The sequence below is a fragment of the Mastigoproctus giganteus genome, chromosome 6, assembly GCF_048544385.1.
Source record: "Mastigoproctus giganteus isolate SK-2022 chromosome 6, ASM4854438v1, whole genome shotgun sequence".
Lineage (NCBI taxonomy): Eukaryota > Metazoa > Arthropoda > Arachnida > Uropygi > Thelyphonidae > Mastigoproctus > Mastigoproctus giganteus.
Genome location: NC_143580.1, coordinates 17,684,024 through 17,704,191, shown reverse-complemented (window position 1 = coordinate 17,704,191; position 20,168 = coordinate 17,684,024). Strand labels below are relative to the sequence as shown.

Sequence of the window (20,168 nt, the reverse complement as noted above, 5' to 3'; positions counted from 1 at the left end):
GAGCAGATCAAGGTGTATTCCCAAAGGGCTCTGGTCCACTTTCTACTGCAGTGGTGTCCAAACATTTCCCGTACAGGGGCCATATTCAGAAAAATTCAAAGTTAGATTCCTTTAGTGTGTTCCTTTTTCCCCTATCTTGTTGCACGTAAAAGTAAAATTGAAAATATTTGAAAATTTTATTAAGTACAATACACAATTATATTTACCGAACAAAAACATTTAATGAGATTTTTTTTGATAATTAACAAAATTTAAAATGCTGTAAAATTTTAAATATCCTGTTCGAGAATTAGAAAAGTGATTTTCTTTTACCCCGACAAATAATCATCTGTTGTTTTGCAGGAGTGCGTTATCCACATTTTTCCGTAAATTTTCCCTATCTCTGTTTACATGATCACAGTACCTGAATATCTGAATGACAGTGACATTTTGGACAGTTTAAAAAAAAAAAAAAATTTAATTTAAGAACTGGCAACAATACTGATGATGAGAGAAGAAAAACGAGGACAATGAAGTTATTAAACCTTCTAAGCATGAATTGTCGGCATTTGGTGAAAATGAAGTTAGAAAATTGTCAATTAGGTTACAGTTAAATGCAATTCGTGGATTTCGGGGATACCTAATTGAAAAGATAGTTTCGGAAGAATTGAAGAATTTGATGGACGCTCTGACTATGATACCAAATTCATCAGGTGCCTCCGTAGCCAGGTGGGAAGGAGCAGCAGTGCGTAGCACACGCTTCTTGATTAGACCGGGGTTCGAGCCCATCACCACCAAATACGGAGGATGCGGAAAGGTCAGGGAATGACCACCGCATATCCCGGAGCAATATGGCCTTAGTTGCTAATGCTCCTAAAAACCAAATAACATAACATAACCAAATTCATCGAGTGAATGTGAACGAGGATTTTCACAAATGAATCCGATTGTCAGCCCAACCAGAGCTTCACTGATGACAAAAACAGTGTCTTCACTACTGTTTTTTAAAATTGTAGGCTGCCGCTGACCTGCTTCGATCCAGCAAAATATGTCGATTCATGGCTGCTTCGGAAACATCAAGAGACACACAAAGAGGAAGAAAAGAAGTCGGCATAGAGTGTCGGATGAAAACTTAATAAAAATTTGGAATATTCTACAAAAACTTTATTATAAAATTATTTTTACTTATTTTATTTATTTTTACTTATTATTTTTAGGGGCCATAGTCTAATGAAGGACCCTTAAAATGTCACTCGGTTGTCTGCCTGTCTGTCACAGCATTGTATCTCTGGAACAATGCTGTGACAACCTATTGACTAGAAATTTTGCATGGGTTTGCACATCCAAGTGGGCCAACATAACGCCATATTGATCATTGTTGACAAAAATTTGTCTGAGAAATGGAGGGGGGATAAAATGTGGGGGGGAACAAAAATGTCGACAACCTATAGCTTATTATACACCGTTGGAAAGAGCTCAACGAGTATGTTTAAAATATAATTTTAAAATATTTTTAAAATTAAAAATGGTGGCGCCAGACAGGAAAATGTGAGTAATTTTCGTGTCCCCCTCTCTATTTCCGTCGCTAACGGAGCTAAAAATTTAAAAATCACATTAGCTTTGCGTTATTCGATGCTTATGAAGGGAAAACTATTCCAATTGAAATCCAGCATTTACTTTGTGTTAAAATTAAAAAAACAAAATTTTATTGCATTTCGATAGCACGCTTCTCTGTAACTATCCTTTTGGTGACAAAAAGGTTGCTAAATAGTTAGTTAACAGCTCTATAAAGGACATTTATAAATTTTGCGAAATCCAGAAGTATTTTTAACAATTTTCAAAGCTGGAGTTGTCCCGGCAAGGAGATATTCAGAGCCAGTGTTGATGCGGTGGTGGTGGAGAGGTGCCTGCTCGAGTCTTGCACGGCCCTCATCTGCCAGTCGCTTCTCTCTCCAGAGACTTGAATCTCTTCTCTAGGAAGATGTCTGAGTCGCTTCTCCCACCCTTGGCACTCACAACAACTAGAAAGACTCAAATAGACGTTTTCGTTATTTCCACTGTTTTGGGTCAAGCCGGGGTACTAGAAACTTTTTTCAGTTACCATAAAGCTCTCTATTTGAGATACTACATTAATGACCATTCATGTCATCCTGAGTGCCCGGCACATAGCAGTTGACCGATTTATTCACATACAAAGGGTACTAGGAAAGTTTTGCAATACAGCTTTGTTTATTTAATTTTTTCAAAGTAATTTCCTCTACATTCAATACACCTCTCCATCCTCCGAAACCAATCTTTAAACCAGTTCTGCCAAGTTTCACTAGGGAGTAAAGCACACTCGTTGTCCCAAGCCCGTAAAAGGTCCTCATCACTGGAAAACCACCTCCCTTTTAGCTTCATTTTCACATGCGGGAACAGTGCAAAGTCGCAGGGAGCAAGGTCTGGCCTGTAGGGAGGGTGCTCGAGAAGTTTCAGTCCTGTCGTGGTCAAATATTCGGTGCAGGCTTTGGCGCGGTGAGCTGTAGCATTATCGTGATGGAGGTACCAGGCGTCCATTCTTGACTTTGGCCGCAGGTTCTTCGTAGATCCAATGACTTTAGGCAGGCATTGTTCAGTATACCACTTAGCTGTGACTGTCTTCTGCGTGTCCAAAACGACATGTTATACAATTCCACTCGATTTGAAAAATACAGCTATCATTTTCTTCTTTACAGATCGGGATTTTCTGACAATTACGGGTGTGTCGTCATCATCAAAGACCCAAACTTTGTTTTGAGCCTTGGTCGGCAGATCGTAATAGTACAGCCAAGTCTCGTCACCTGTCACGATGTTGTTCACATACCGAGATTGTCCCTTATCAAACTTTTTTAACATCTCCCGGCACCAAGTCACACGTCGTGTCATCTGCTCTTCAGTCAGTTGATGCGGCACCCAGAGAGAACAAAGTTTCTTCACATGCAAATGATCTTGCAGAATCGAACGAATTGCTGGTGCATTTAGGCCCAAAGTATCCTCTATCTGTTGGTAGGTCACTCGCCTGTTTTCGTCAAGCATTTTCCTCAAAGCAGTAACGTTTTCCTCCGTAACTGACGTTCGTAGCCTTCCCAGCCTCTCAGAATCCTCCAGATGAAATTTCCCCTTTTGAATTCTCTATACCACCTGAATATCATTGTACGATGTGGACAATCATCATCTAGTGCAAGAGTCATTTCTTCTAAGCACTGGTCTATGGTTAAACCACGCACGAAATTATACCGCAAAACTGTCCTTATCTCATTTCGTGACCACGATGCCATCGCAAGCACTTTACACTCTCACTACTAATGAATAACTGAACCCATCGACTTGGCGCAGCGGCTACTATGCACGTATGAACATGTCTCAACATGCAGCAACAAGCAGCTTCCTGTGATTCATTGTTGCGTCATATTGCAAAACTTTCCTAGTACCCTTTGTATTACTTATTTTTCTATATATACTGAATAATTAATTTATACTTAATAAACTGTGTTAATATACTAAATTTATTGTTCTTATTCCAAAAACATTACTACGAAAGTAACAATATCGGGTAAAAAATTTTTTTAGAGTACTTTTCCTGATAGCAAAGAATGAGTACCAGCACCTATTTTTTTACAAAAAATAGCACTACACACACACACACACACACACACACACACACACACACACACACACACACACACACACACACACACACACACACACACACACACACACCAGTCTTGTTTGCAAGGAATTGCATAAACTACGTTTGCGTGTTGTTTAAAATCTATTGTTTTTTTGTTGTTTGTTGAATTTTTAAGGTATATCCATAGTTTCTTGGAGCTGCTGAAGGCTGTTTACTCTGGAATCCTTGAAAACTGTTTTCAAAGGTTGTCGGCATGTTTCAACATATGGGATGCTTATCCATTGTTTTTTCATAACTTCGCGTTTTGTTTTTCCTTTACTGTTTCTTTCAGCAGTATTTTAGACACTGTTTATGAGCTATTTCAGGTAGCCGTGGTTGAAGAATCTGCTCTTAAGTGATTCGATTTCCTGTTTACAGTCATCCTCTAAAGATGAATACTTGAAGGCATTTCTGAACTGGGCTATTAAGATTGATTTTTTGTGAGAAAGGGAGTCTGTAGCTGTTAAAATGCAAATAATTTCCCTTATTTGTAGGTTTATGATATATTTTAGTGTTGATTTTGGTGGCATTTCTTGTTCATTTTAGATTTAAGAAGTTTATGCTGTCATTTTCTTCATTTTCTATTGTGAATTGTAGCCTTTCATCTACATTATTCAACTCATGAAGGACTGAAAGGACCTCTACTAACGGGGAGGGGTAGTCATGCACCTGGATTTCAGAGTGGAAACTTTCATATTCTTTCTCCAAAAAAATCTTTAAGCTGTTCTAAATCTCTAAGTTTTCCAATTCTCAAACTATTTGTAAAATATGAGGGGGTTGGGAATTTTCCTTCTATCTTTCTTCTCTTCCTTTCGCCTACTCAATCCCCCCCACCCTTTCGGAATACAGCAGGTGTGTCACTCTCATTTCTGTCATGGGCCATTTTGTGTGTTGGTATGATTTTCGTGGGCCGCATAAAATTTTCTTAAATATTATATATTGATTCAGGATTCAGTAACATAATCAGGATAATTAAAACACATATGTAATTAACATTTAAATTTTTATTCAGATCTACAGAATACAAGTAATTTAGAATTTAGTATGTATAGTGAAGAAATGGGAATAAAGTGGCTGTTGATAAACTGGTAACCAAAGGAGCGCAAGGCAGCCAAAGTAACACACCTCTATTAGTTACAATTTATTAGGAAACGTTTCAGAAATTGCTACAAAGACTGAAGATGGATTTTGTAACAATAACAATTTCCGAAACGTCTCCTAATAAATTGTAACTAATAGAGGTGTGTTACTTTGGCTGCCTTGTGCTCCTTTGGTTTTAGTATATATAATTGTTATATTATTATTTTTATTTAAAAATTAAATATTCAATATATTTATGAAAATAATTAATTTGTTTTCCTGGAAACCTGCCAGCATTTAACCCCTACTAGTTTTTCAACATCAGGAGTCAAAGACTGGGAACATATTTCAGTATGTCGGAAAGATGTTTATCTGTCCATCTCAATCTATACACCGTTTTATTTAATTTCATACATGAAAATAATTGCTCGCATAAGTATGTACTTCCAAAGTAGCACATAATTTGAGCAGCAAACTTTTTAATTTCCGGGTATTTTTCACCTAAGTAAGAATATATTTTTGGAATTCCTACTTCTCGACATTTGTCTTTCAAAAATGAATCATTTTGGAAATCAATTAATTCCAGTTGAATCGAAGTGGGAGCTTTTTCGATTTCAAATGAAAAAGGTCCAACAAAAAGAGAAAACATATCTTCTAACTCTTTAAAATCATTAAAACGCTTATCGAATTAGTTTTTGATTTCCTCAATTTTGTCACAATATTGTGAGAAAGAGCAATTTTGATTTTGTTTTTAACTGCTCACAAGTAGGAAAATGGGTCAAACGTCTTTTTTAAATGATTTTTAAATGTTAGTTTTTGTACAAAACTTGCTATTGCATCGTACATGTTCGTTATTAACTTATTTTTACCTTGAAATGAAATGTTAAGATTATTGAGGTGGCGTGTAATATCAATTAAAAATGCCAAATCCTTAATCCAAAAGGATTTTTTATAACTGATACATTTTAATTTTTCATTTCAAGAAAAACTGTTATTTCCTCCAAAAGCATATAAAATCTCTTTAAAACTTTGTGGCATGATAACCATCGAACTTCTTTATAATAAGGAAGATCGTCGAACTCGCATTCTAAATCTTTAAGAAGAGAAGTAAACTGCCGATGGTTGAGTGCTCTCGCTCGAATAAAGTTGATTGTTTTTGTTACTGTTTTCAATACATCGTCCATTTTTAATATTTTTAAACACAGAACTTTTTGATGAATAAGGTAGTGGACAGCCATGGTTTTCGGTTTATTTGGGTACTCAGCTTGTAATTTTCTAATCAATTTTGACACAAATCCTCGATTTTCACGTCATTGATTTAGCACCGTCGGTTGTTACAGACAAGTCTGTCAAGTGGAAGCTTACACTTTTCTAAAATGCTCCACACAGCAGCAAAAATATCTTCGCCAATCGTAATTCCAAGAAGAGGGATAACTTCCAACAATTCTTCGGTGAATTGTTACTGTCTCATGTTATTATCGCAACAACGAAAAAATACAGCAACTTGAGCAACATCTCGTATATCTGTACTTTCATCAATTGCAATTGAAAAGAACAAGACTTCTGTAGATATATCCTGTAATTGTGAACTGATGTTATCTGCCATTTTGCTAATTCTCTCTACTGCTGTATTTCTTGATAATGAAATATCGCGAAATGATTGCACTTTTTCAGGACAGATGATTTCAGCTGCTTTTATCTTTAATTAACGAACCATCCGAGAACGATTTTGAACGTTTTGCTAACAAATAGCTTATTTCGTAACTTGCTCTTACTACTGATTCATTAGTTTTCATGAATTTTGTAAATACTTGTTGTTGACTATGAAGTGTTTTCTTCATTGTTTTAAATTTTCTTCTCTTATTTTTCCTTCGAAGCCCGAATATTGTTCCTTATAATTACAGTTATAATGCTGCTTAATGTTGTATTCTTTAGCAACACTAATATTTTCCTTAACAAATTAAGCATGTAATTTTACTGTTCACTTCCATACAAAAATAGTTCAGCTCCCACTTTTCTTGGAATTTTCTTCCCTAGTTATCAATTTTTCTTTTCTTGACTGGTGTTGAAAGCGACATTTTCTATATAAATTCTGTAGTTTAAATTAAAATTATAAAAAAAAAAACATGTTTACTTAGGCATTTGTTAAATTATAGATAGCAAACACAACGCACACAACACAACAGATCCCGACAAAGAAACTAGTATGAATGAAGTATCTTTTGGATAAAATTATAAAACACGCTACATTTACAATATTGTAATATTAGTTTAAATGTAAAAGAAATTTAGATTAAGATTTCTCCATTTAAAAAATATTTAAAAAAATAAAATGTAACTCTTTTATTTTTAAAAAAATAAACTAAAGAGTTACAATGTTATTTAAAGATAATAATTTCAATTTTCATTCATTTGAAATTACTATTTATATTTTTAGTTCTTTCTAATCAAGGCTCCATTGATACAGTCTTTTTTTTTAAATTATTATCAATTAAAATGATTATTTTTATATTTATTACAGAGGTTTTTTAATCCTTATATTCTAGAATTATAAATAGGTACTTTTTAATTGTTTACTTTAACATTTTATTTTTGGGCATTGCGGGCCACAAAAAATTTGTCGCTGGCCGCATCCGGCCCGCAGGCTGCCAGTTCGACACCCTTGGAATACAGCAATGGAATGTGCCTGGGCTATAAATAGGGCCTTTGACAAGGGTTCACTTCCCCTTTGAAGATGGTATAAACGAAAAGCCCCCATCAAGCTTCTGGGATTTATCTCCCTTTATATTTCCAATTATTTGGCATGCATGGATTTAGGATTCCTTTGTCCTCTTGCAAGGTTTATTTATCTCTGGCCAGGTTTTTTAATACTATTCTATTTACATCTTACCTGGATGCAGTTATTCCTGAAAAAATAATTTCTGACTTAAAATATAATATTTCTATTTATTACTCTATTTTTTATTGATTAAAATTCACACCACTGATTTTAAATTCAAAACGAGGACATGGATCCTCTATAAGAGAAAATCACAATAAGTTAGCATATGTCCGATTTTATGAATATTAGCAGGTCTTGGCTACAAAAGTTGTCTGTCCAATATGTCTAGGAAACATATCTATGACATTATAAAACTTTCATAATCTTTTTATTTCGGTAAAATTGGCGATCAAGAAAAACCTTGGGCATCTCAAAAGTGTATTACCTGTACAACAAACCTTAAGAAGTGGTTACATGGAAAACTCAAAGCGTTACCTTTTGCAGTCCCTATGGTTTGGCAAGAACCATCTAACCACATTAATGATTGCTACTTCTGTATGACAAATATATCTGGTATGTCTAAAAAAAGCAAACACTATAATATATCCAAATATACCTTCTGCAATTCGGCCCATTCCACAGTGATGAATTGCCAGTACCAGTGTCACCAAAAAAACATGGGATAACAGTAGTGCGGAAGATAATAATGATCAAGTTCAAGTTGAGAATTCCCTGAAAGCCTCAACTTCACAAGATGTTGACTGTCGTTTAGGTAGTGAGGTACATTTAATCAAACAAGATGAGTTGAATGATTTTGTTTGAGCCTTAAATTTTCCTAAAGAACAAGCTGAACTGTTAGGTTCTAGGTTACAGCAGTGGAATATACTCGCAGCAGGAACAAAGATTTCAGTGTTTTGAAAAAGACATGAAAAGTTTTCGAAATATTTTGCTACAGAGAGCAGTTGTGTTTTTGCAAAGACATTATTGGACTTCTGAAAGAACTACGCATCATGCATAAGTCAGATGAATGGAGTTTATTCATAGATGCCTCAAAATTAAGTTTAAAAGCAGTTTTGCTTCATAATGGCAATGAATTTCCATCACTCCCTGTGTTTCATTCAGTTGGACTTAAAGGAAGTCATGAAAGCATATCTAAGGTTCTACATGCTATAAAATACCAGGATTATGGTTGCAGTGATCTTAAGGTTATTGGTTTGCAAGGGGGGGGGGTGTTAACAAAATATTGTTGATTTTTGTGTTTGTGGGACAGCCGTGCAACAGAAGAACATTATGTTGTGCAACACTGGGACAAGTACATACCAGGACAACGTAAGGTAAAATGTATTCCTTTAGTGCAATCAAACAAGGTTCTTCTTCCACCCTGCATATCAAACTTGGATTGATGAAAAATTTCGTGAAGGGACTATAGATAAAGAAGGTTAAGGATTTGCATATCTGAGAAGTGTGTTTCCTAATTTAACATATGCCAAACTTAAGGAAGGAATTTTCGTAGGACCCAAAATTAGGAAACTCTTGAAAGACGATGTGTTTGAAACCCAGTTAAAAGAGGTTGAATTGGCAGCTTGGTGATCATTTAAGGCATTAGTACATGGTTTATTGAGTAATAGGAAAGAAGAAAACTATGAAATGCTGGTGTCTAATTTACTCGATTGCTATAAAAACATGGGCTGTTGAATGTCATTGAAAATTCATTTTCTTCATTCCCATCTTGAACTTTTTCCTGAAATTCTGGGAGATGCAAGTGATGAACAAGGAAAGTGATTTCATAAAGATATTTCCATGATGGAAAAGTGGTACAAAGGTCTCTGGGATCCTGTAATGATGGAGGATTACTGCTGGTTCCTTGTGAGGGAGAGTAAGCAGGAATACAAGAGAAAATCCCTCAGTAGCAAACATTTTAAGGACAATTAAAAGTATGCCAATTACATATTATTGAAATATAACATTTTTTAATATTTTTATAAATTGTAATTGTAAAAAACTGTAATTGTAAAAAAATATAATATTTTTTTACTATTCAAATTTGTATTACAAACTTGAATTATACGTATATATCTTTTTATTTTAACATTAAACGTTCGTACACCTTTTGATGTAGATGTGATAGACTTTTTATGGTGATTTTCTGAATCAGCACATTTATTTCCTCCAGAATCACATATTTTCGTTGTGGAGGTATGACAGAAAATTTTTTTTTGTTGGCTGGTGTAATGGACTCATGCAGGAGTATAATTTGCAGGCTAACATCAAAAATCCAGATATAGAAAAACAGAAACATGTTCACATATTCAATAAGTCAGAATGCATTTCCCATAACATAATACAAAAGTTATAAGAGAAATACTTACAATTTTAGGTCTAAAAGGTGGTTTTACTTTACGAGCTTCTAATGCTTCCCAATCCATATCTTTAAAAAATGAGTGATGTAAGATAGATTGTTCACCTCCCTGAGAAGCCATACACCCGAGTCTTTTGGCAGGATTTTTTGTCATAAACTGTAGAAAGAAGTAAATAAATAAATAAATAAAACAAAACACACAAATTCAAAAAATTAACTGATATTAAGTCGTTTAGCATGTAAAAACTTTAAATTCTGGTAAAAAAAATATATAAAACAAGAAAATTCAACACTATTCAAGTATGCTATTAAAACTATACAAGTAAACTTCATTTAATGAAAGGAATACATATGTTCCTCAAAAGTCTTTCATTAACCAAAATCCATTAAGATTACTACTAAATATAATACCAATCTTATACTACGTGAAATTAATAATATAGTTTATTACGCTATTCGCCTAAATCTATGCATGTTTTTGTGGACTGAATGAAAATTAATTGGATCATGTTTGAAAAATCGTTTTCATTAAGGTTTGTCTTTAATTCTACGAGGTTTTTATTGTATCTGTGAGTTTGGCTATGTCTGATTATAGTTTTTATGTTAATGATAAATAGCTTAATAAACTATATTATTATTAATTTCATGTGGTATAAGGGTGGTATTATATTTAGCAATAATCTTAATGGAAAACAACCACATAATGTCCTTCATTAACTATAAATAAAATCCATTAAGCAAAAACCTGTTTTCTAAATGACTTCCATTTTATAATTTGAGATTCACTCTCCTGCAAAACATTTCCATCACACAAGTGGGGAGGGGGGGATTAAATGTGAATAACACTATTTAAATCACTTGATTTGTTTAAGTGAATTTTATTGTATAAAATGTACAGGGTCATTATAAAGTCCTTGTGCAGTTTTAAATTTTCATAACTTCCATTCTATGCACAATAAAATCAATCTGTAAAAAGGGTAAGTGAAAGAATTTATTACAGTTTTACATATATTTATTCTTGGGATTGTTAATTCTCAACATTCTACAGATGCCACACTTTCCTCACTTACACTTGGCCTTCCAGATCGTGGTTTATCATTGACAGAACCTGTTTCTTTAAGCTTTTTCATCCAGTTAGTTATGGAATTCCTGTGTGGTGCATCTTTGTTCTAATGGGTTCTAAATATTTTTTGTACTGCGATTACAGACTTTAACTTGGCCAACCACAGCACACAATTTACTTTCTCTTCTATTGAAGCCATTTAGTCAAGTCCAATTCTGCAAGAAACATAATAATAATAAAATTTTTGCTAAACTACAATAAAATAAATGAATCACTCTTAGTAGATACTAAACTTCACTAAATTACATTTCTAACGTTTTTTACAGATTGATTTTATCATGTATAGAACGGAAGTTATGAAAATTTAAAACTGCAGAAGGACTTTATAATGACCCTGTATTACCTAAAGTATAAAGGACAAAGTTCATCAATGCAAAAATTCAGTCTCTGGCTGACATGAAGGAGAATGTCACAAGACATATTGCTAACATTCCTCAAGACATGTTTTGGGCAAGAGCTGACTACACTGGACCTGCTTTGGATGTACTGTGCTTCCAGCATGTTTGTGATGCAAATGCCTATTGCACTGAGCAATTTTTATCTTCACATTTTAACTTCCTCATACTGACCATGTTGGCTGTGTAGCTGCACACAGCAGAGAATGTCACAGGCATGTGTATTAAGCAGCAAAGCAATTCAGGTTATAAGGTGCCAGTGTACTCTCACCTCATATTCTTGTAAATGCAGGTATTCTTCAGTCAGTTTGCTGTTTGGCAGATGAAAAACAAGTTTCAAAGGAGAGAAAAACCATGAAACATCCCTACCCGAGAAAAACTCTGCCAAACATTATGAAAAAATTTTCATAAAAATTTCTCATGTAAATGATAGGATTCAAAACCATGCCTTTTCCACAGTGTAGGTAGAGGGTGACTGTAACCATTGTGCCACCCACAAGGGTTGTAAGCTAGCAAAAAACATATAAATGAAAAGAAAAGGACAAATAAGATCAGACCCTTATGTAATGGATGTGGGATAGTATTAGATACTCCAGCTGATGTTGCAGATGAACTCAACTGTTACTTTACATCGATATTTACAGAAGAACTCTGTATGTCAATGGGAAATTATGGGAGTGCAGTTGAAAAATATGTAATTAATGATATTGAAACTTCACATGATTATTTAATGAAAAAAAAAAAAAAACTTTCAAGCCTACAGGTGAGTAAGGCTCCTGAAGTTGATGGCATATACCCTATGATTGCAAGGGAGGTGGCAAGTGAGTACATTGAACCATTAAGGCTAATTATGAGAGTATCACTGGACTCAGGAGAGATTCCGTTGGAATGGAAAAGTGCCAATGCATCACCGATACATGAAGGCAGTTAAGAGTGTAGCGGAAAATTACCGACTGGTCAATCTAACTTCAGCAGTAGGGAAGATCATGGAGCAAATGATCAAGGGTGGAATTCAGGATCATTTGGATATAAATGGAATTCTGAAGGATGCATACAGCATGGTTTTTGTAAAGGGGAAATCATGTTTAACAAATTTGGTTAGCTATTTTGACAGGGTTGCTCATGAGCTGGATTTAGGGAATAATTTTGACATTGTTTATTTGGATTTCAGCAAAGCATTTGACTCAGTTTCACATGACAAGTTATTTTATAAACTGGAACAGATTGGAATCACATGGAAAATCCTTAGATAGAGAGCAGGATGGCTTCAGGGCAGGAGGCAGAGGGTTGTGATAAATGGCTATTCCTCAGATTGGGTTAATGTAAGAAGTGGGGTTCCCCGAGGATCAGTATTGGGACCACTGTTGTTTTTGAATTTCTTAAATGACATAGATTAAGAGATAGAGGGAGTAATGTCTAAATTTGCAGACGATGTACAGATCAGTAGAGTAGTTAATGATCACCGCCAAGAGTTTCTTCAGAGTGACCTAAATAGACTTCAGAGATGGTCAGAAAAACGGCAGCTATGCTTTAATTCAGCAAAATGCAAGGTCGTACAGCTGGGGAACAGCAACCACAAAATAACTTATACACTTGGTGGAGATGAACTAAAGTCAGTAGTGAAAGAAAGGAACTTTGGAGTTACGATACAGTCAGACAAAGTTCTCTAAGCATTGTAGACAGGTTGCAAGGAAGGCCCATGGTGTCCTATCAATGATTTATCAAACATTAGCATTAGCATATGATACGAGAAAGTAAGCTTATACATACAGCATCAGCAAAAAAAAAAAAAAAAAAAAAACACCCCTTCCCATTTCACCCGTCATTCACTCCAAAAGTTTGTCCAGTTCTTCCTTGAATTTATTTAAGCTATCAACTTCCACGACATATGGTAGTTTGTTCCAGCAATCTACTACCCGCTGGCTAAAGGCAAATTTCCGGACATGTATTCTGTACATATTCTAGTAGAGATAAGGACATCATAATCCCATTATTATATAAGGCTACTGCTAGACCACACTTGGAATACTGTGTTGAAGTGTGGAGGCTGCACCTAAAATAAGACATTGAGCTTCTTGAAAAGGTCCAAAGACGAGTGACTCGCCTGTTGAGATTGGCAAAAGGGCATCCATACAAGGAAAGACTGAACATGTGGGTTTCATAACTTGGCAACTAAGCACTTTAGAGGAGACTTGATTGATGTGTTTAAGGCTCTGAGAGGCAAAAGTAAAATGAATGAGGATGAAATTTTCACGGTTATAAATGATTCTAGAACTAAGGGCCATATTTATGGCCCCTAGTTCTAAAATCATTATCAAGTTATGGGGGGTGGGAAATGCTTAGATTGGATTGCGGAAGTTTAATTTTAGCCAGCAAGTTATAAATTACTGGAATAAGTTACCTTCATGGGTGGTTGAGGCTGATAGTTTCAGGAAAATGCATAGGTTGTCTATTTCCTTTTCTTTTATTAAGTATTTATTTTATTTTATTATTATTTTACTTTTTTTATTTTTTTTTATTTTGGATGGTTCAGCATAAACCTTAGGCTTCCTTGCACCATATGGCCAGTACTAATATTAATAACTATAAAATACCTATGTACACACATTTTTGGCAAATATAAAGATCAAGAAGTATCATACTCCATGTCAGCTAAATACAGAGAACAAATTTAATACAAAAGTATTAGTTTTAATACAATCATCTGGAATATTGTAAAAATCTCAAGTACATTGTAAAAATCACCACTAAGTGACGTCAAGAAAATTGTGAATTTCAGCCATTAACCATGTGAATTTACATAAATTGAGAACTAGCAAGATCGAAATTTGCAATTTCGAAAATTTCCATAGAACTATTTTATTATTAGAGCTGAAAAATATCTTAACTTTATTTAAAAATTTAAGCATTTGGTTACAACTATTCATTTATAAAGCAAAATAAACCTTTTATGTTATTTATAAAGTAAAATAAACCTTTCATGCCAATTAAATGAATAACTAAATGAATAACCTACTGGTAGGTTATTCATTTAGTATGTTAACTAAATGAATAACCTACTGGTAGAGATTATTGGCATAAACAACTTGTGGTATAATTTTATATTAAAAGGAAAAGTAAATAAATTATTTTAAGAATATTTTTGCTAAAATATACATACTCCTTTTAATATTGAAACAGCCTCTTTACTAAGCCAAACAGGATATAAAACATCATCATGAAGTATGGATTCAAAAAGGTCGTCTTCATTGTCTGCTTCAAATGGAGGTTGCCCAGCCATCATTTCATACATAAGAACTCCTAATGCCCACCAATCTACAGAAGGGCCATATTCTAGTTCTTGTAGAATCTGTTGAGCAAATATAGATAACAATGATTGTCATTAAGTATAACTCATCAAAATGTATTAAATACAGTAAACCCCCGCTATTCGCGGGGGTTACGTTCCTGAGAAATGTCGCGAATACCGAAAACGCGAATACTGAGTTATGGCTCCCATAGTAATAAAGGGGTTCCGTTCCAAAGTAGGAAATATATAAGAAAAACTAGTCTAAAATTTTGTCTGATGTATGTGTTATATGTACCTTCATAATATGACTATGTACATAGACAGTAGTGAAATGCAAGCATATGGCATCGAAATGAAAATAAGAAACAATTTAATATTAAATGTAATATTTATTAGAAATTTCAAACAAATCTTTCAAACCAGCACCTTTGCTGGCTAAAAAACTTAGCCCGCCAGAGCTATCACCAGTTTCGCTAAAGTGTTGATAAAGGAGTTTTGCCTTTTCACGAATGATGAGTGAACTTAACGGAATTTTATTTTGAGTTCAGTCTTCTATCCACAGGTTTAAAGCTTTTCCCATTTTTTCTAATTTAACATCACGAGTTACAGAGCAAATTTTTGAAGCAATTAGCGGGTTTTCACGGACACTACGGCGGATTTTTTCTTCCGATTTTTTGATTGATCGTAACGTTGACTCATTGATTTTATAATGTTTTGCCACCGAGGAGATACTTTGACCATTAGAAATTTTGTCTAATAACTCAATTTTATTCGCTAATGTCATCACCTTCTTTGATATTTTCACATTTCTCTTGTTATTCGTAGCCATATTTTTGTACGGGTTAGAAAGAACTTGTCCACAATAAAGTCACTTTCGTCCGTTAACACACTCGAAAAAGTCTGTTTTACACTGCAAAACGGTAGATTTATCACTTTTGTAAGCATATCAATTTATAAATTGATAAATTTATTTAATTTATAAGCATATAAATTAAAAGCAAACAACAAAAACTTCCATTACATGCGCATAACACATACTGAACAAGGATTAGCGAGAAACATCCATGCTCGCGATTTTGTCACCCCTCTCCCCCCACCCACTGAGCGCTGTTTTGACCGGGAAAGATAATTGTAGCCACGCCCATGTTTTTTTATGGCGGATAACATTCACGGCGCTTTAAAATTCACATTTTTTTAGGTTTCATTTTATATTAAATCAGCGATCGCGAATACGCGAAACCGCGAATACAGATACCGCGAATAGCGGGGGTTTACTGTATAATGTTTTCAAAAAACATCATACAGGGTAAGTGAAAAGTCCTTGTGCACCTGTTGATAATAAAATATATAGATGGTCAGAGTGAAAGTTAGTTATAGTGAATGTATAGTATGTACAGTTACAAAATGTTGGAAGTGGTCCCAACAGGCATGTAGAGAAGCACATCTATGAGAGAAATAGTCACAAAGTTCATGACCATTTCTCTCAGATCACCAACCATGACAATTGTCTAGGTAAACTGCACTTTTCACTGCACCTCACCCCCAAAAAAAAGATAAAAATCAGACGGGGTAAAGTCAGATGACCCTGGTAGCCAAACATCCCTGGAAATGCAATATGGATATATTAGCCATATGTGCCACAGCACTATCTGGCAATTTTGTCTTCAGTTAAATGTGCAATGAAGGGGGTATAGAATAATGCTCTGCACTGATAGTGTTCTCAAAGAATATGGGACCATTATTTACCTTCATGATATTGTGAGCCACCAGCCTTTTTGATTATGCAGTAGTATCTCTTGAATGGCATGTATATTAATTGCCAACTACAACCATATTAATTGCCAACCATAGCTGTTTTGGGAGTTGACATACCCAGACAAATGAAACCTGTGCTGCATTGTTGAAAAGGTAATGCCCAGAATGTCTTCCCCATTAGCTGTAAGGAAATCTCCAAATCATCAGCAATAACTGCACATGTGTTGTGTGGTCATATTCTTGCAGTTCATGTGCTGGCATTATCTTGCATGGATGCAACTTTGGGCATTTTCTTTTTGTGACAATCTGCAAACTGACTTTTTTGAATTTGTCATGATGTGATCAAAAATGTCCAATACTTTGTCCTCTGTTAAAACTCAGTTTTAAAAGAGTACAAAGTACTGGACCGAATTTTAACACACTACAATCTGCCAGACCTTGGTGTATCTGCACATGATCCAGTTTCTCTAAACTTGTTAATCAACTACTGCACTGTATTACAATATGATATGTGAATTTTAGGGATATATTTCCTCAAATTTCTGTTTGACAATTTTTGCATACTAAAAGAACAAAACATAGGTTCCAACAAAAATGCTTGGGCTTCATTTGATGAAGCCATTTTCACAACAATTGCATGCATCCAAATAGCTCACTGTTTATGACATGATTGGTTGAATGGTAGTAAGGTAGTGTGCAGTTGAAGGAGAGTTGGGACTACTTGCTAATAGTTGCACATGTCACCTGAGGCATGTGTATGAGACATGCTTATTTCTGCACAGGGATTTTTTACTCACCTGTACATAAGGAGATTCAGAGATAGAGAAACAGGGAATTCACATGATAGTTTACTTCTTAAAAATTCTAATGCACTCATGTTATTTATAGTCTGAAATATTTCAGAATTCTGGCAACTAATTTCAAACTACCTTTCAAACCATGCTTAATATAGTTCAGCAAATTAATGTCATTAATTTGCTGAAGATTTAAAAAATCCACCAGGAGACAAATAAAATACATTAGCCAAAACTTCACCTTATGGTTGACAGACAATTATTACAAGCACTCACTGTAATAGTAATATCTTATGATCTTACAAGCTGTTCAATTTTAATCTAATTATTTACAAGTTCTGATCTATAAATCAAATACATTTCCATTTACATGCAACTCTTGAAGATTTGCAGTGTAAAAAAAAAAAAAAAAAAAAAATCTACAATGTGCAATTCCTGGCACTCAGAGAGCACAAAATTCGAGAACAATCACTGTGAGAACATATTTTTGTAATGTTATTTATTTTATTAAATATTATTAATACCAAATAATGGGGATCATAATAGTATATAAGCAGCACTCTGTTGTGATCAAAAAGAAGCTTATTAAAGGTTTATGACAGTGTAGAAGATGTATTCTGCTTTCATTATACAGCACATTTATCTGTATAATGAAATCATTGTGTGTTTGCAATGGTCGGGTAAAGATTTTTTTTTTCTGCTATATAAAATGTACATTGTTTGATTAATTCAAATGTTTAAAAGCAGTATAGAAGTAGCTGTATTTTAAAAAAATGGAGTGTTGCTGATAGCTTAAATGTTTCTAAGTCAAAGACTCTTATGAGCTTGATGATGTAGCAAATGTTTAAAAATTAAATTACAAATGTTAATGTAAACTTTGATTCTTGCTTTTGATCTAAAGCACTGCTTGTATCAGGGCTGGAGAAGAATGGCAATTGAAAAATTACATAATGAGTAAGCACTTTATTGTTGAAACTTGTGTGTCACAAACCCATTCACATAAAATTTTGCATATGCATGATTGAAGTCAAAAAATATTAAAAACTAGTGTTAAAATAAAGCTTCTGATTATTTACTGCAAGGAAAGCTACTATATAAACTGTAAAGAGAGAGAGAGAGAGAGAGAGAGAGAGAGAGAGAGAGAGAGAGAGAGAGAAAACAAAGGGTTGTCATAAATTGCCAGTCCTCAGAGTGTGCCATTGTAAAAAGTGGGATCACTCATGATGTTTGGTATCGGGTCCACTCTTATTTATAATTTTAATAAATGATACTGAAAAGAGTTTCCAAAGGAAGCTGTCAGAAGCTGAAAGTCAGCAAGATGGTTAATAATCCATGCCAAGCCAGGATGCTTTAAAAAGACTTGGACTGGTTGTATATATGGTTCAAAAAAATGGCAACTATAGTTTAATGCCTCTAAATCTAACTTTATGAACCTAGCATCATGTAAAAGCCAGGGGAAAGAGCTAAATGTGGTTCAAGTTGAAAAAGACTTAAGTGCTACAATTCTATCTCACATTAAATTTTCCATACAGTGTAAACAGGCAGCTAGGACGGCAAGTAGCATCCTAGCTGCCTGTAAAACGGTTAGACTGCATGTGGAATATTGTATTCAGGTCCACAGACTGCACCTAGAAAAGACATTAAAATTCTGGAGGGTGTTCAAAGAAAGGTGCCCAGATTAGTGGCAAGTGCAATTTGATACACATATGAAGAACGGCTTAAGTGTAGACTGCAAAAGTTTGACAACTAGACACCTAGGGCATATCTCTAGTTTGACAACTAGATCTTGTCTTACCTATAAGGAAGACCTGTTCCTTGCAGGTGAGACAAGAATTGGGAGGCACAAAATATCAGGGAATAACAGAAGATTGAATCTCATGAAATTTACCTCTGGGCAGTGAATAAATTGCTTCACAATATGACAGAGGCAACAAGTCTGACTAAATTCAAAGCAGAATTTGAATTTTTGGCAACTGTAAAATTATGCAGAAAAATAACTCAACATCTTTTCTTATAATTAAAAAAAAATTATTAATTTACAAAAAACTGAATGCATGTGAAATATAATGCAATGTGTACACTGCCACTGTACACAATGCCTCCTATTTCACATGCATTCAAACCTTTCATTATTATTTACAGGACATTAATTTATAGTATCTCTCTCTTTTAAATAAATATAGTCAGTCCTCGTATAACACGTGTTTACACTACACGAATTCGATCATACACGATTTATAAATAGGGGAACAATATCTTATATAAAATGAACCGAATTCGCTTATGCACGATTTGCCTTTGTGTTTACAAGAAATGGCAGTTGAATGCAGAATCACCCCCAACCGAATACAACACGATAGGAATGAGGAGAAGATTCTGAAAATGTATTTGTTTTTTATATCAGTGAAGGGGAAACACATTTCACCATAATAACGTAAAAACCAACACAATTCCAGCTATCGGTATAATCGCATATGCAATTAGATCGAGTTTACTACCAGTTTATAACAGATTCCACTAGCAGAAACTCAACTGGAAATGTTTTTATTGTTTTATGGTAATAACCCCTAGAAATGTGCTTTAGTAAAATGTGAGGTGTTAGTATTGTATTTCTGCCTTTACGGTGTTGTTTATTCAGTTGCTACATGCACGCAGCTTTGTTTATGTGTATCAAGCGTGCCTCCTCGTTTTGTAATTGTGCTTTATTCCCTAAAAATGAGTAAAATACTTAATTAAAAGGTGTGAAAAGGAAGCATCCTAGTGAAGACACTGCAGATTCAGAGAGAAAAAGAAAAGCAATATTGATAAACAAAGGCGGACTGGGTCAAAAATTCTTACCCAGGAAAATTTATAGTGGCCTCATACTATGGTCTATGGTCAAAATCACACCGGCCTCCGGCCCACCGGGGTTTCACCGATAAGGCTTATGGCCAGTCCGCCTCTGT

The 20,168-nt window shown here is 34.5% G+C and overlaps 1 protein-coding gene across 2 annotated transcripts in view; it reads right to left on the bottom strand.

Annotated features, from left to right (window-relative positions):
- The window catches only part of Pkc98E (Protein kinase C), a 238,221-nt gene that overhangs the window by 14,732 nt on the left and 203,321 nt on the right, over positions 1-20,168 (bottom strand). For both annotated transcript variants that reach the window (XM_090375862.1, XM_090375861.1), the window contains 2 exons: positions 14,546-14,734; positions 9,878-10,024 (listed from right to left, as the gene is read on the bottom strand). In XM_090375862.1, the coding sequence (XP_090231988.1) occupies positions 9,878-10,024; positions 14,546-14,734 (336 nt within the window). The remainder of the gene's footprint in view (positions 1-9,877; positions 10,025-14,545; positions 14,735-20,168) is intronic.